General features: G+C 42.1%; 1 protein-coding gene across 2 annotated transcripts in view; it reads right to left on the minus strand.

The window, feature by feature from the left end:
- Positions 1–2,303: 2,303 nt before the first annotated feature.
- trabd2a (TraB domain containing 2A) overlaps positions 2,304–15,329 on the minus strand; it is a 54,553-nt gene continuing 41,527 nt past the window's right edge. The window contains exons 6-8 of one of the 2 annotated variants that reach the window (XM_076758242.1): positions 11,527–11,617; positions 7,917–8,189; positions 2,304–3,944 (exon numbers count right to left, since the gene is read on the minus strand). In XM_076758242.1, the coding sequence (XP_076614357.1) occupies positions 3,746–3,944; positions 7,917–8,189; positions 11,527–11,617 (563 nt within the window). In that variant the 3' untranslated portion in view covers positions 2,304–3,745. The remainder of the gene's footprint in view (positions 3,945–7,916; positions 8,190–11,526; positions 11,618–15,329) is intronic. The other variant, XM_076758243.1, reaches the window with a different exon arrangement.

Here is a 15,329-nt window from a genome sequence, read left to right on the forward strand (position 1 = left end):
CTCTCACATTTCCAAGAATTGTCCATAACCAAAGGAATAGCCTGGACATGATTTCACGTGGTGTTGGAATGATTGGAAAAATGAGGTCTTGAATGGGAAAATTCACATCAACAACATGTCAAGTCAGAACAACAACTCAACAAAAATTTTGGTACACAACTTATCAGCTTTGACATCGTATACACAGAAACATGGTGGACGAAAGTAAATGTTTAGCTGATGATAATTCATGTATGCGTCAGTTTTTTCGCTCACATGTACTTTGTAATATGATATTTGGTAACCATTAGATGCTGTCTGCGTATGAGTGACCGAGATTGAGATACAACACAACTTCTCTATGTTGTTTCCACATTCTGACTTCGTGAATACACAAAAGTTGAAAGCTGGAAAATGGGACCGTCTGAGGAGCATCTGCATGCATCTCTTGGTGGAGGGAAAAAATAGAACAAGAAATACATGAAAAAAATACCAAAAAACATTGATTATATCCAGGAGTTTAAGGTAGATCACCTGTGTTCTCTCGCAACGTTGTAATGCAAGAAATCAAACAAAGCAGACAGAGAAAATACTCAGTTACATCTTAGTCAAGACGTTGTGGACCAAACCGCCTTCCTCTCATACCTCACACCTCATTTACACCGATAAATCTCGTGTTTCCTGTCTCAACGTTGCTTGTGCACATCAGTTACACACAGACCTCTCTGGCCTCTTCCAGCACACAGTCACTCCTAAATCAAAGCCCAAACTAGCAAGTCAATTAGCTTTCTTTTCCTGTTGATATAACAAATCAATTAACTCTCATTTCCTGTACATCTAAAGAATCCCTTAGCTCTCTGGTTTCCTGTTTGTTGCCTGCAGGATCGACGTGCGCTGGCCGAGCAGCTGCCTTGTTTTTGGCAGACCACATGCACACATCAAACAGTCTCTAATAGCAGCCTTATCACAGCACATTAACCTCGCATAAACATGCCATGAACCCTGGGTCAGGTCAGGAGGGAAGGACATGCGTGTGTGTGTGTGCGCGCACCCACCCACACATTTGTTCAGGACAGCGAGAACACACGATCAGTGTAATGCTGTTGTCTAATGGCTTGTATTAGCTATTAATAATCTCTTTTAAAGTGTCCTGAGACACATTACATCATTATGTGATGTGTGTATTTAATCTCCTATGCTGTTAACGTGTATTTGGGATTTAAAGATAAAACTCAGAAGACTTTTCTTGCACGTGCAGGGTCGCACTTGTACAATAAAACAACCTGCTACATCGGTGATCTTTAAATATTTGTATCCCCACCATCTTGCTAATATGTGCAGTCTCACCATGATGGATTTATTGTTTTTCACCCTGTGAGTCTGTGTGTGTGTGCGTCATCATGGCAAAATGTGGTCCTGGAGACACATATTGCAGCAGGAACTACCACAGAAGTGGTTTCAGGTGTTTATACGTCCGTCTGCCTGTGGCCAGATTTTGTCAAGTGATAGCATCACAACCGTGCAAGATACAGTCACAAAACGTCAGAGGCGTGTCGTTGAGATCAAAGCGAAGGCTGAGTCCGAAGATGGATTTGGTCAGTGTGTGGTGCAATGGAACGCATGACATGCATGAGAAGCGAGTTTGGCCAAACATGTGAGCTGTGTCAGATGCCTAAACATGGCCAACTTTAAATCAATTAAAAGTGGGTTGTCGTGAACGTAGAATGTGTCATTGCGGGCAAGAGTTACGATCAGTTGTTTGACAAGAATATTGAATGTCCAACAACACCTGAAAGCTGTTCATGTGTGTGTGGGTGTGTGCGTGTGTGTGTGTCAGAGGCCAAAGTCAAGTAAGTAAACATTCATTTCCAGTAGGATCAGTGCTGTATTAAGCTGTGATAGCATAGCTGGTATTGTTTTCGCCTTGGGAGTCTGTGTGTGTGTGTGTGTGTGTGTGTGTGTGTGTGTGTGAAATTGTGGTTCTGGAGAAACCTACTGCCTCAGTGGTGCAGGGAAGTACCAGTGAGGCAATATTCAGTACTTTGGCAGATCTGTCAGTCAAGAGGCTTTGCAGGTGTGTAGATGAGATCAAAATGAAGGTACTGAAATTAATAATGTACACGGGTCAGAACGTCAGCATGGTCACTCCCCAGGAGACGCCATGGTAAAACAGCAATGCATTTTTCTAAAAACGCAAACAGAAATGTAATGACTCTCAAGGGCAGGTCCTCAGTGACTTCTCACGGAGCCAAACATGAGCAGTAAAGTCCGATTTTAATCTAGATAAATATTTTATTGTTGTCATGGTAATACTATTACAATCATCTCATGCCATAAGTGAAATGTGAAAGACCTAAAGCACTATGCTGTATGCGGTCTATCTGTGTAGACAGCTTCCTGTACTGAAAACTGAATTATTACTGTTACCGTCATATGCAAATGGGTGAAATCATACTGGAAAACATCTGAAAAAACACATCTGGACATCATAGTGACTGCAAAAAAACACAAAAACAAAAAAACTGGGAATGTTCCATATGGCCTACAGCAAAACTATAGTAGTTAAATAAATTAAACAAATGATCTCTATGTGGAAAAAAAAAAAAAAAACACGCACACACACACATAATGTATCCTTTCAGCAGACACATACAGCAAAGCAAGTGATAACACTGATACATAAAGTACAATACGATCATACGTCCCTTCCAAAATGTCATTTCAGTGGGACAGATGACGCGGGCTATGGTGGTTAGTTCCTGATTTTCTTTTCAAAAAATATACTGCATATCTATTTATATATTTATATAAACAACCACAAAACTTTTGATAATTTTCATTTTTGTTTTTATAATTCTAAAATACATCTATAATATTTAGAAACAATATGTACAATTTCCCCCCCTTCCCCCAGCAGGCTTTTCAGGAATTCTTCTAAAATGGAAGAATAAATTAGGGTCTGACGAGGAAGGCCTCTGCTCGCGAGGCCGGGGGGTTTAAGAGCTAATAGACTTTATCTCACACTCACACACACACACACACACACACACACACACACACACACTCGCTCTCTCTCTTTCTCTCACACACACACACACAGACACACACACACACACAAAGGACATATGGTTCCAGTTGTACTTATTGAAGGTATTTGATATTCAGCAATGGTTTCTACAACGTTCTCGTGTTCAGTCACTTCAATGAGCTCTCATATTCTCAGAGGTTTGATGAGTATCTACTGTAACACTGTAATCCATCAGGGAACCAGCATGTTCTGTAATGTCAGTGAGATGTCCCAAAACACTTCCTGTTTTCTTTCCTGCTGTATTCCGTCTACTCGCTCCTGCTGTGTGTGTGTTTGTGTGTGTTTGTGTGTGTGTGTGTGTGTGTGTGTGTGTGTGTGTGTGAAATAATGGAAACCTTATGAAATGTTCCATTGTTGTATAAACTTGCTCATAAAGGCCTCAATTTGTGAGAGACATGCCCTGTTGACACGATTTACCATCCAGTCCCAACAACATAACATCATCACACTTAACATCCATGGAGTGCGGCGTTACCCGACAGCTAGAGCTGATTTCACATCGTTTCTCCATGCTTTTTTTTTTTCTGTGAACAGTCTGTGAGACTCCTTTGCAGCCTCCTCTGGATACTCTGAAGCATGATCAGACCTCGCTTTACATGAGCTGATACACGACACCACCATATGTGAGAGTTTCTCCTCAAGGAGGCTGACTGTTTTTCTAGAGTCCCAGCTGATGATCTACCAGAGGAGCGCAGCCCACGACTGCACCGTGAGCAATGCGCAGAGGAAGACGAGGGCAGGCGAAGAGGACGAGGGGGTCGATGGCGAAGATATGTGATGGTAGTTGTAGTGGCTGTGGACTCTGTCAGGTGGCTGCACTGTGATGTAGCCATTGATGATGCGAACCAGCGGGGGAGGTGGAGACTGGAAATTACTACTGTGGAGAGAAGAGAGCAGAGATGATGACTTTATAAAGAATCAATGGGCTGAGACAAACAAGGTGTGTATTTAATTTTTCTGGACCTTCACCAGCCTTGAATTTGTGTGTGTATGCGTGTGTGTGTGCGTAGACAGTATAGATGTACATATACACACACACAAATTCGGCATTCTGCTCTGTTTGCACTGCTAAACCACAATACAGTTGTTTGTAATTGAAAGGAAAATCATGGTGTAATCTGTGGAAGAACAGGACTCTGTCTACATCTATCATCCCCTTCGCCAGAGAAAACATGCAGACTGCAGGAGAAAAACAATGGAAATATTAATGATGGTGAAGCCTGCACGGGAAAATTATCTTTACAGAGGAATCCGCCGCAACAACACTGGCGAATCAGCAGAGCTTTCGCGAACACAAAACTCCTGGGCATACGACTCATTGATCAGCTCGTGGCTATATATCAAAAGCCAATCCGCCCGCCCGCTTCTGCTCTCTTTTTCTTCCTTTCCCAATATTATACAGTCTGTCTGCCATCCTTTGGCTGTCTCTATTTCTCTCTTTATCTGTCCTTTTCTAAACAAGTCTGGCAATTAAATCATTTCTGCTCTCCTGTTTGATGCAGGGACTGCAGTGCTCGGGTGGTTTTGACTGGGACGAGGCCAGGCAAAACAAACACGCCAGTTCCTGAAGTCAGTCCTCATACCAGTGGGCTGCAACAGCACTTTGACATCGCATTATAACATTCAATATTAAAGAAAAGCGATTGCAAGGTAGTGTTTCCATCTTGCTGGATGTATGTTTTGTTGGGCAAGATATTTGACAAGCATCGATATGAAGAAAAATGAAAACACGCCTATCATAATTTTTGAAAATGGAATTAAATCCTGTCCCAGTCCTCGTCCTGACTGCAGACAAATGGGAGTACGCTTAGAGGCAGACTGCAAACTCTTTGGCTGAAGGAGGGACACATTTGGAAACGTTTGGAGAGTTTCGTGTCAGTCAAAATTAGATTGCCAAAACATGCTGCGTTAGAGGCAGTGATAGATGAGAGAACCAACACACAGAGAAGCAACAGCGAAGAGATCCCAGTGACAAGCTTCATCGTGTAGTTTCTAATAGAAAGGCATCGTTTTTCTGCTCAGACAGAGGCTTGTTAATGTGCTAAACTCTTTTTGGTGCTCAGTGTGAAATATTTCCTGCACAATTTCTTGAATCGAGCTGATAATTGAACCTTTTTAGCAAGACTTACAGCAGAGTTTCCCTGAACAGATACTTAAATGTTGAGAGAATGAGGTTCTGAGGCAGGTTTATTTAGCTTTGAGGGCAAGCAGAGTGGAAGGAAACCAGGTGTGACACATTGCTCTGCCGCCCTGCATCAAACACAACAGAGGACTGTGGCGCTGTAGTCGCTTCTGTTTCCTGGCCTCCCTCTGCCTTTCTCACTCGGCCACCTTTTCAGACGTTAAAATATACAAAGATGTGCACCGTGTACACTTTGTAGCGTGTACACAAACAGTCTGTTTCCTTTCCGTTCAAAATGCAGAGTCTCTCAGAAAGAGAGAAAACATCTCTGCAGACATAATGTACACAAACGTTCACAAACCCCCTCTGTTCCAGTGAAGAACAGACGCTACATGGTGGGTTTTCTTTCCGTCAGTAATTTGGAACAGTGTATACTGTACATGGAAAAATACATGTTCATACAGGGGTAAATGACACGACATGTCTACGACCAGAGTTCTGCACGGGTCCAAACTCTTACCCACCTTAGCTGCAATTATTCCTAATCCAAACCATTCATAGTGCCTGATACTGATAATTTAGAAATCACTGGTACAATTGTAGACTGTCCATTTTATTCACCTCACTGATTCTGTTTTTTCACACTCATGGACCTCTATGCATTATGCTGTTTTATGTGGTGTATTTGCCGTTTTGTGATGCCCAGGGACAACAGATGCAAATTAGCAAGCTAACAACGGTGCAATTACTTTTAATTGTGTGCTGTCGCTGCAAAAATAAACATTAAAATTAATGAATTAAAAAAAAAAGACAGGTTAGAATTAGAATAAAAAAATCATCTGTTTCTTTCATGCACGCCCAGTGCAGGACTCTGCTCAAGGGTCTCATAGCATCAGGAACTGTAAACGAATGACTGTATTATATAATGTCTCTAAAATGCTTTCAGCAGTCTTAGCCGAGGCCGATCCCAGCATGCAAGTCAGGGAAACATGCTTCAACTTACAGAGAAATACTGTGTATACACACCAGCGGATAGTTGAGATTCTGTGGGAGCAGACTACAGCACCCACAGGAAAATGCAACCAAAGGCGAAGAGAATTTAAAGCAACGTGTATCAGCAGTGGAAGACGGAGTGTCGGGAAAACTAACATCAACACAGAATGAAAGGAAAAAAGGTCTGCATGGGATGCGCAGCTGGTAATTCAAGGCCATGTGCAGACATCTTGGAAATGTGAACCACAGATTTCAAATATTGGACTGATTGTTGTCCTGAGTTTACGCCCCTGTGTGAGCACTCCAAGTCTCCGTCTGCATAATGTTAAAACTAGCCATAGCAAACAAGCTCTGTGTTCCACACGAATTAAGAGCCTGGGAGGTTTGACTCCAGCATGCAAAGACATGCTCATTCGGGAGACAGATACAAGAAGTACACACATATATAAAACGGCAGAATTTAAGGACCACTGTGTAAGATTTAGAAGCATCTACTATTATAATTATAATAATTATCATTATTATTATAATTATTATTATTATTAGTGGAAAATGACATGAAAATAAGAAGGGTTGTGTTTTTGTTGCCTTAGAATTAACTCTGCAATCTGCAACCTCACTGCGAGAAGCCACTAAATCCTACATACTGGTCCATTAATTAGATTCATCTAAGAAGCTAAATCTGATTTTCTGACAGTATTACTTATCAGCTTTGGTAATTCTTTGATTAATTAAGATGTTACCTTGACCTTTAGGCTGGTGATTGTGCAATTATTTCAATTTCCCTAAATTAGAAAATGGCTTGTGAATGTAGCTGAAGCGTGGTGACTCAGTGGTTTGCTCTGTCTCCTCACAACCAGAGGGTCCTCCAGAAGTTTGGATGTTCTCCTTGTGTTTGTGTAGGATTCCTGTAGGTGCTCCGATTTCCCCCCGCAGGCCAAGGATGCGCAAGTCAGGTGAAACTCGAAATTGCCCGTAGGTGTGAATTAATGTGGCTGTCTGACTATATGTATGCGCCTTGTGTTAGACTAAATCCTCTCGTGTGCTGAGATTGCCTTGAATGGATGGATGGATGGATGGATGGATGGATGGATGGATGGATGCAAGGTCGAGTAAACCTCTTTTTTCCTGCTCACGTGCGGAATCACATCTATGAATACAAAATATTTTGCCCTTACAGCAAACTGGGAGAAGTTTCAACACAGCAGACCACACCTTGTGCAGAGGTCTCCATTTTGTCTGAAAGGTGAGCTTGTTTTGTTGTCCGGTTAGTCCCTGCCTGGAGCTACTGTGAGACTAAAACCGGATACTTAGTAGGAATTCCCAGGCTGCTATTTTCACATCCAAGACACTTATACCAGTTAGGAACTAGTCTGGACGCATACCACACTGCAGGGTGTGTGTCTGTGTGTGTGCAGACTGCATGAAGAGTGTGGTGATGTGATATGGTGGCTGTTTGAGCCCGCGGCGCCACACCAGGAAGTGTCAGTTTTATTCTATAGACAAGTGGAAAGACTGCATTACACATTTCCAATTTCCCCTCTCACATCCTCTCTGTCTCCTCTTGTACTCCTTTCTTTTCTGCTCACCTGTGACCTAAACTCTCACCCTTTTGACATTTCTCCTCATCCCCTTTTCACAGGACAAGAGACAGACAAGTCACTGATGACAGATGTATTGAAAAAACAAGACCCCGTGCACCCTCATCGTCTCATCCCCCCGTCCTCCTCTTACCTCTCCTCGATGCGAACCCAGAGGTCGTTAAAATGCCGGTGCCTCTGCTTCTTCTGCTTGTTCCTCCTCTTTTTCTTCAGCATTTTCCTCTCTGCTTTCTCCAGCAGCTCCAGGCTATCCGGTGGCAGAAGCATGTGGGGTAACAGGTCATCCTCTAGGGGACGCCCCTGATCGTCCTCTTTCTGGGGGAGCTCGTGGAGGAAAGGCTCCAGGAGAGGGGACTCATCGTGGTGCTCCTCTGAGTCTGCCGAGGCAGCTCTGGATGATGACCTCCTAGAGGATGCACATCACAGGAACTTAAGATACTTTCAAAACGAAGAGGAACAGGTAGATTTTTACACTTAGCTGTTAAATGTGACCTTTGATGCAGCATATGTGTGATGTAACCGCACAAAATCATCAGTAATTCTTGGGTAAAATGGTACGAGGGCTTCAAATAATTTAGTGTTTTCAGCTTTTCTTCTATAGAAGCAGCCTCAGGAGTTCAGCAAAGACTATAGATGTGAGGCTTTTGTTGCTGGCATGCACAATACGGCAGACAAAGCCATACTTGTTTTCCTCTCTGCATGAAGAGAAGAATCCTAAACCAAAAATCTGTCTTTTACATATCAGCTGCCTGTGAGTATTAGACGCCGAATCATTGACAGAGAAATGGATCATGGTGCAGGAGTGGTTTCTATGGATGTCATTTAACATTTTGGCATGTTTCCTGTCTTGTCTTTTCTTTCCTTTCTTGCTGCGACTCTCCCTTTGAATCCATTGTAACTGTTGTGAGTCTGGCCTGATTATAGCTGCCATTCTCCATTAAGGAGCTTTCAGAACTGCAGTATCTTGAAAGTCTAAAGTCAGTCAGCTTTAAATGATAGATGTTCTGTGGGCCTTTAATGTGGCCTGGTGAAAGCAGTTGTGACATTGAAAATGCCATTGGTGTCCCATTCAGCCTGGGAAGGACAGGTGAAACCACGGTCGAATAAAATCAAAGGAAAAGCAAGGAAAGGAAGGAAGGAGACGAGGAATCCCTGCTATGTAAGAACAGGATGCTACGGACCTTCCCAGAACCAATAAGCAGTTTAATGGAGAACACATCCAAGATTTTCTGGAAAAACAAATTAAAGCATCGGAATGGGAAGTATGGGAGAAAAACCGAAATTCATCTTTTGATTAAAGACACTCTCGCTTCTGATGAGCTGCTGGCCATCTCTAATGAGGTCAGCTTGAACAGTCACCGCGCACGCGGACGCACACGTTTGCCTTGGTTCAAATGCAGGTTCATCACAGACCCGTAATCCTGCACTGAACACGGACTGTGTGTGTGTGAAAGTAGATTCACTCCCTCATTCACTCACACACACACACACAATAGAACAGAGATTTGCAGTGAGATAGCCACCCGCACAGTGTGCCATGGTAGACTGCACTACATGCTTCACAGCAGGAGGTATGAACTCTGCAGAGGTTGGCCTTTTCAACAACACTTCAGTGGTGGCTGGTGGAGATTCTGTCAGATTTAACTGTAGTGCGATCTACAGGTCTCAGTGAATAAGAGACATAATAATAAATATGAGGTCCTTATGGCAGTCGCACTACCACACCACATGCCTTGACTCCACATACTCAGTCAAACATACCTTTACAAAAAGCTCGAGCTCGGTTTATGATAAATGTTGGAGTTCTGCAGGTTCATTGCCACAAATCACACGACTAAATGTTTTGCTAATGTCTGCTAACACTGAATCATTTGACAAATGTTTTAGTCAGTGCAAAAGATACTTTTTTATGAAGGCATTTTACTTTTACCGCCTGCTTTACTGCCTCTTTGGCTGCACACACATTTTGAAGCTTCTCGTTGAAAGAAGCCCCACCCTGCAAGTTTACGGGATTGGTTCCTTACGTATGTAACGTATGAAACCCTGGCTGTCTGAACTTGTCATTGATAGAGGGCCGTTCTGAGGTGGAGATGCTCAGCCATGGCGCTGACTGCTTATTTCACTCATTATATATTTGTTAACATGTCCATATGATGTTTTTTTTATATGCTACAAGGTTAAAAACTTGATTTTCTTTGGGAGGGGTCTTTAACATCCAAATTAAGAATGCATTTTTTTGAAGCAGCAGCAACATTAAAAGTCAGGCAGCAGTAATTTAACACAGCTCTGGTGGTGCAGTGAACAGAGAGGCTGATATCAGTGACATAAAATTACAAATAGCACCGTGTGCATCGTTCCTTTGAATCCCTTGTGCATGTGAGTAAAATCAGAATCACGCACAGGAAGGATGGGCTCCACTTACAAAAAAAAAATAATAATACTGTTTATAAAGATGTAAACACACTAAACGGCTATTGCTGAAGCGTTTGATTGCATGAAAATCTTAAGGATTGTATACAACAGTGAAGTTTATCATCCTAATACTGAAAGTTTAAAGGCAATGAAGATCCTTTTATCTACTGTAATAATGAGAGTTCTCATAATTTGGGGATTATGTATCTTCTTTTCTGTTATTACCAACTTCCACATTAAAATGAACCTCTTCTGTTGTTCGTAGAGGAAGTGGTTCAATACCAGTAAATCAACAAAAAACTGACTCTCCAGTGCCAATAGTGCTAGTAAATTAAAAGACCTCACAAACTGAAATAAATACTCTCGTTTAGGGACATTTGGAGAGAGTGCGTTCTCAAAAAGGGAGAATCTCTCAATGGATGACTTGTGAGTGCAGTTTTTGATTTGCAGACAACACATTTCTCACAACGGCTGAGGCAGAACTCGAACATCTGTTTTGGGTCTGCAAATGAACACAGACCAACTATGGATTTGTGCTTACTTGGAAAATGATTTCCCATTTGAAATCCAGTCAGTGAAAAAGCTGAGAGAAACATATATTCCTGTCAGGGCCATGAGGCAGCGGTTGCCCTGTATCATGTGGCCGGGACATGAAACCTTACACCCATTTAAGTGATAAAATATGGGCCTTTGAGTTCGACAGAGTTTTTTAAAGAGTGTTTTCGGAAGAAACCATAATGTGCAACAACTACGGCGAAACATAACATTTTCTGTCCAGTTCTCTATCCGTCATCTCAGTGTTTCTCTGCTGTTTTCTTTGTCAGTCTTCTCGTGTCTTTCAAACATTTCTCCGGCATTTATGGGAAATTAATACCTAAAAATGAAAAGGTCCCAGACCGATCTTTACTCCGAAAACTTGCTGAATCAGGAAAGGTCCTGAGAAATGTACTCCTTTATCTTTGTCTCCTGGAAAAACTTTAGCTATTCCGGTAAGACTTTCATAATGAATCATCTAAAGAAAACTCGGTCTCAGATTCAGCAAACATCCATCTGCACTTCAAAGTGTCTGAAGGATTTTTGCCAGTTTGACTCATGAGCAGAAAAAAGTTGCGTAAAAGCAACATGATAAATCATTAATATATAGAAAAACATTTTGATTTCAGAGGAAAAACTGCTGTAATTTTGTAAAATTAGAAGCTCATATGATATTGCGGGGGGGCTCATTAAACTTGCACAGTGTGCTGTCATGATAAATCACAAACTCCAGTGTGTTAAATGTGCCACTGGATGATGTATGTGTGTGTTTAAGGCTATTTTAGCAGTAAATTTACCTGTTTATGGGCTGCCCAGCAGGGGTGTGCTCCACCTCGAACCCCTGGCGACGAAGCACATCAATGACTGTATTGTTGCCAAGAAAGTGACCTGCGACCAAAAAAAAAGAACGAGAAAAGTGATGACCTCCATGTCTGAATGCAAGTGATGAGTTACTGCCAGCAAACTGAAACAGACGTTTATGATTCCTCTAACTGCACTTTCTCGGGAGATGGTAGGAAAAGTCCTCTGTGTGGTTTTAATACAGAAATAAAGACTGTGAAGACTCGAGAGGACACTTTGTTCTGTGCTGGAACAATGGCACTCACACACACACACTGAACTCAGGCAGGGGCCATGAGTGTCACTTGACTAGCAGAGAGAAGATACTGGTGGACGCTTTACAAAGCTTTCTGTTTGAAGGGATGAAAATGAAATGAAAGGTTTGAGATTGTTTAACACACAGACATGAGAGCAGTATCGACCTTCTCGTCTAAGTCTTCCAAGAAAGGCAATCTAAAAGGCAACCATCATCAGCAGGGTGAAAATCAATAATCAGTCCACAGTGTAAGGAAACGTATTTGGGACCGCTGGGAATATAAAGACCGTCTGTGCTCCCGTTCTTGCCATCAGATGATCTTTTCCTCTTTCATACTTCTGCTGCCTCCTAAATGCTTCGGTGCTAAACTTTTCTCTGCACCCATCCTCTCTTTTTCGTGGACTGTCCTTTGTTTCGTTCCTCCTCACCTCTTTATCTCTCTTCCTCCATCCTCGATCATATCTCAGCTCCTTTCTTCCGCTTCCATTTTCATTCCTCCATTCTCCCTTCGCTTATCTCTAACTTCCCCTCTTCTCCCTCTTCCTCTCTTTCTCGCTCTGACCCTCTCAGCTACATGAAGTGGGGGCATTGAGGCTTCAGGTTGCCATGTCAAGAGGTCTCCATTCTTCCCCTCTCTCTGACAAGGGGGAGCAGGGGCCCATTGTTTGGGCCTGCTCAGCCGTGGCACCACAGAGCTGTGTAAACAATGAGCCCCGGCACTTTAATTTGGCCCTGAGCCATCGATAGAGAGAGGCTGGCCCAGACGCAGTATGGATGCCATGATGCTGCCTCATCTCTAGAACTAATAGGTGTTGGCTTAAACTATGTCCCAGTATGTAACAGCCATGGAAAAGCGTAATGTCAATGCTTGTTCTGGTCGAGTGATCAACTGAATTTTGTCCTCCAAGTGGCTCTGAGAGGAAGACTGATGGAGCTTTTGAAAAAACTGACAAACTTTGTACATGCTTTTGCCTTCTATTTGACCTGTGTGTATGTTTAAATAGGAAAAGTTAATGTGAGTCTCTAAATCATAGGAACTCCTGTGTGAGAATAACTGTTACCGTGCAAAAGAGCCTTTATGCCTTTATTCTTACTCTGAGCTGAAATCATTATCAATACAGGTGGTCAGTTTCATGAATACCCAGCAGCTCTTAAACTCTCCGTGGGAGTTGAAAACCGGAGCGAGACAGAGAGACAGAGACCGAGTTTTCCAGCCTGCCCACGTTTAGAAACAACTCAGTGTGATTTATGTGAGTTTACGTCAGGGGATTAAGGTGGGACAAATGGAGCTGTTCAGCACAATGTAGGGCCACAGAGGGGTGGGCGGGCTCCAGGAACTTCAAAGGGTCATACACACACACACACACACACACACACACACACACACAGAGACACACACACACACACACACACACACACAGAGACACACATGCATGGAAATGCACAAATTCTAGTAGGAGGTAAACCATCAATTCTAACATGTCCCCAAAGGCTTCAGTGTGTTTTTGGGGACAGAGTGTGTGAAGAGCTGGGGAAAAAAAAAAAGGTTTGAAACGAACGCTGAAGAAAGAAGATATTTATAAAAAAAAAAAAAAAATGCCACAACACAAAAAAAGACAGAAAAAAGCTAAAATCTGACATTTCTATGCACCGCAAAAATCTAAAAATGAGATCAAGCTATGATGAGAACACAAACTCTTCTTATAGTGCACTTCCTCCAAATACGTATGCTTTCAATTTTTGGAGCAGTCTGAGTGTCATTAAGCAACATCATAGAAAATCATAGATGGACTACACCAGAGTCACAACATGTTTCATACTTAGAAAAAAAAAATGTTTAAAAAAAAAAAAAAGGCCAATCCTGCTGCTTGCCGGTGCAATGAAGTCATGGAACTACAAACAAAAACATCTTTAATTAAGAATGATTGACGATGCAGAAAGAGGCAGAGAGCAGGAACAGAAAATGATGTTTTATTAGAAGGTCTGTACTTTCCTAATATATGATGTAGCCTTTGGAAGCTGACCTAAATTTTGAGGCCACTTGATTTGTGACACTATTACGGACATCAATAATGAAGCTCAATATCATATAATATGTATTTCTTAATGTGAATTTAATAATTAATATATAGAGGTGCATGCTTTTCTGCGTTTTCCGCATTGGAGGTGAATTCATTTTCTCTGCTGAATGCTCTAAAAAGACAGGTCCATCTTACATGTCTCAATCCCACCGGAAAAAACTTATGGTTTCCTCAGCATTTCTAAGTTTTACATATGCCGTAAAGCTCTAAATGGGGCTCACAAAACAAAGAAAAGACTTAGTACTGCAACACAGAGAGCATCGAGTGAGCATCAGTGTCTGGGTAACACGCGACACTTTTAGAGTTTTGGCACTCGAACGCAGCAAAACTACTTCCATATTACATTTTCAATTTCTTCTCCCATTCTTCAATATTTGTTTTAAAACAAAGCACACATGATAATTGGGAAGAACGCTGTCGGCGTGGCGCTGACACATAAATATTTAGCATTCTGTATTAAGTCTGGTTCTGCCACGCTGCTTTCACACATGTTTTCATTTCAGTGCATGTTGACTCACACAATCACCATCAGTTTTTGTGCATATTGGTTGTCTCACAGCAAATCCAAATGAAAACATTGCTTTCTTTGATAATTTCATGTTCTTACTGAGTCTAATTCTACTCCTCACCATGCCACTTATTACAGTTTTCCATCCTGAGGACTCACCTCAGTGCTGCTTTAGGTTCTCTACATAAGGAACAGTAGTAGACATGTTCATTTAGGCTCCAGCTAGAAACCTGCAGGCCATGTTAGGCCCCCAGCCCACACTTTAGAAGCACACTTCTGGAGTAACATCTGGAGTGACATCTGACAGAAATTTCCACAGACTATTTATTTAGGGCAATTTCATACATTTTAAATCTATGAAACGGGCCAAAAGTATGTACATCAATGCACAATATGTTGACTGTATGTCTTTCCAGCGGCGCTGAGAGAGGGGAGATGGTAGAGATAAAGAGTGGGGACGGACCTGAAAGCTCTCATTCACAGCTACCTGCCCACATGTAGTGACATTCACACATGGGACCACTGAGTAAGAGGGTCACAGATTAGCTCGTGTCACGGTTATAAAAACTTACAGAGTTTTTAAATGCTTACTGAGCTTTTCAATGAAGTGATGGCCGCAGGGTCTAATGATCAGGTGGCACAGTTTCGATGTCTATGCTGAACGGGTGCGAACTTTGAGTAGGGACGGTTTGCTACTTGTTGTGTAATACAAACACAGCAATAACTACATCTCCTAGAAAATGGGTTTGTGAGCTGCTAATTTGCTTGGCCAAATGTATTTTGAAGGAAACACAACTTGATCCAGGAAGTGGGCCGTTCTTATCCTGAGAGGAGGAGGAGGAGGAGGAGGAGGTAATGTTGTTCAGTTATGGGTCCTAAAACATTTGATTAAGGTCAACATGGTGGCTTCAAGTC

This window comes from Chaetodon auriga, chromosome 19, assembly GCF_051107435.1.
Source record: "Chaetodon auriga isolate fChaAug3 chromosome 19, fChaAug3.hap1, whole genome shotgun sequence".
NCBI classification, from domain to species: domain Eukaryota; kingdom Metazoa; phylum Chordata; class Actinopteri; order Chaetodontiformes; family Chaetodontidae; genus Chaetodon; species Chaetodon auriga.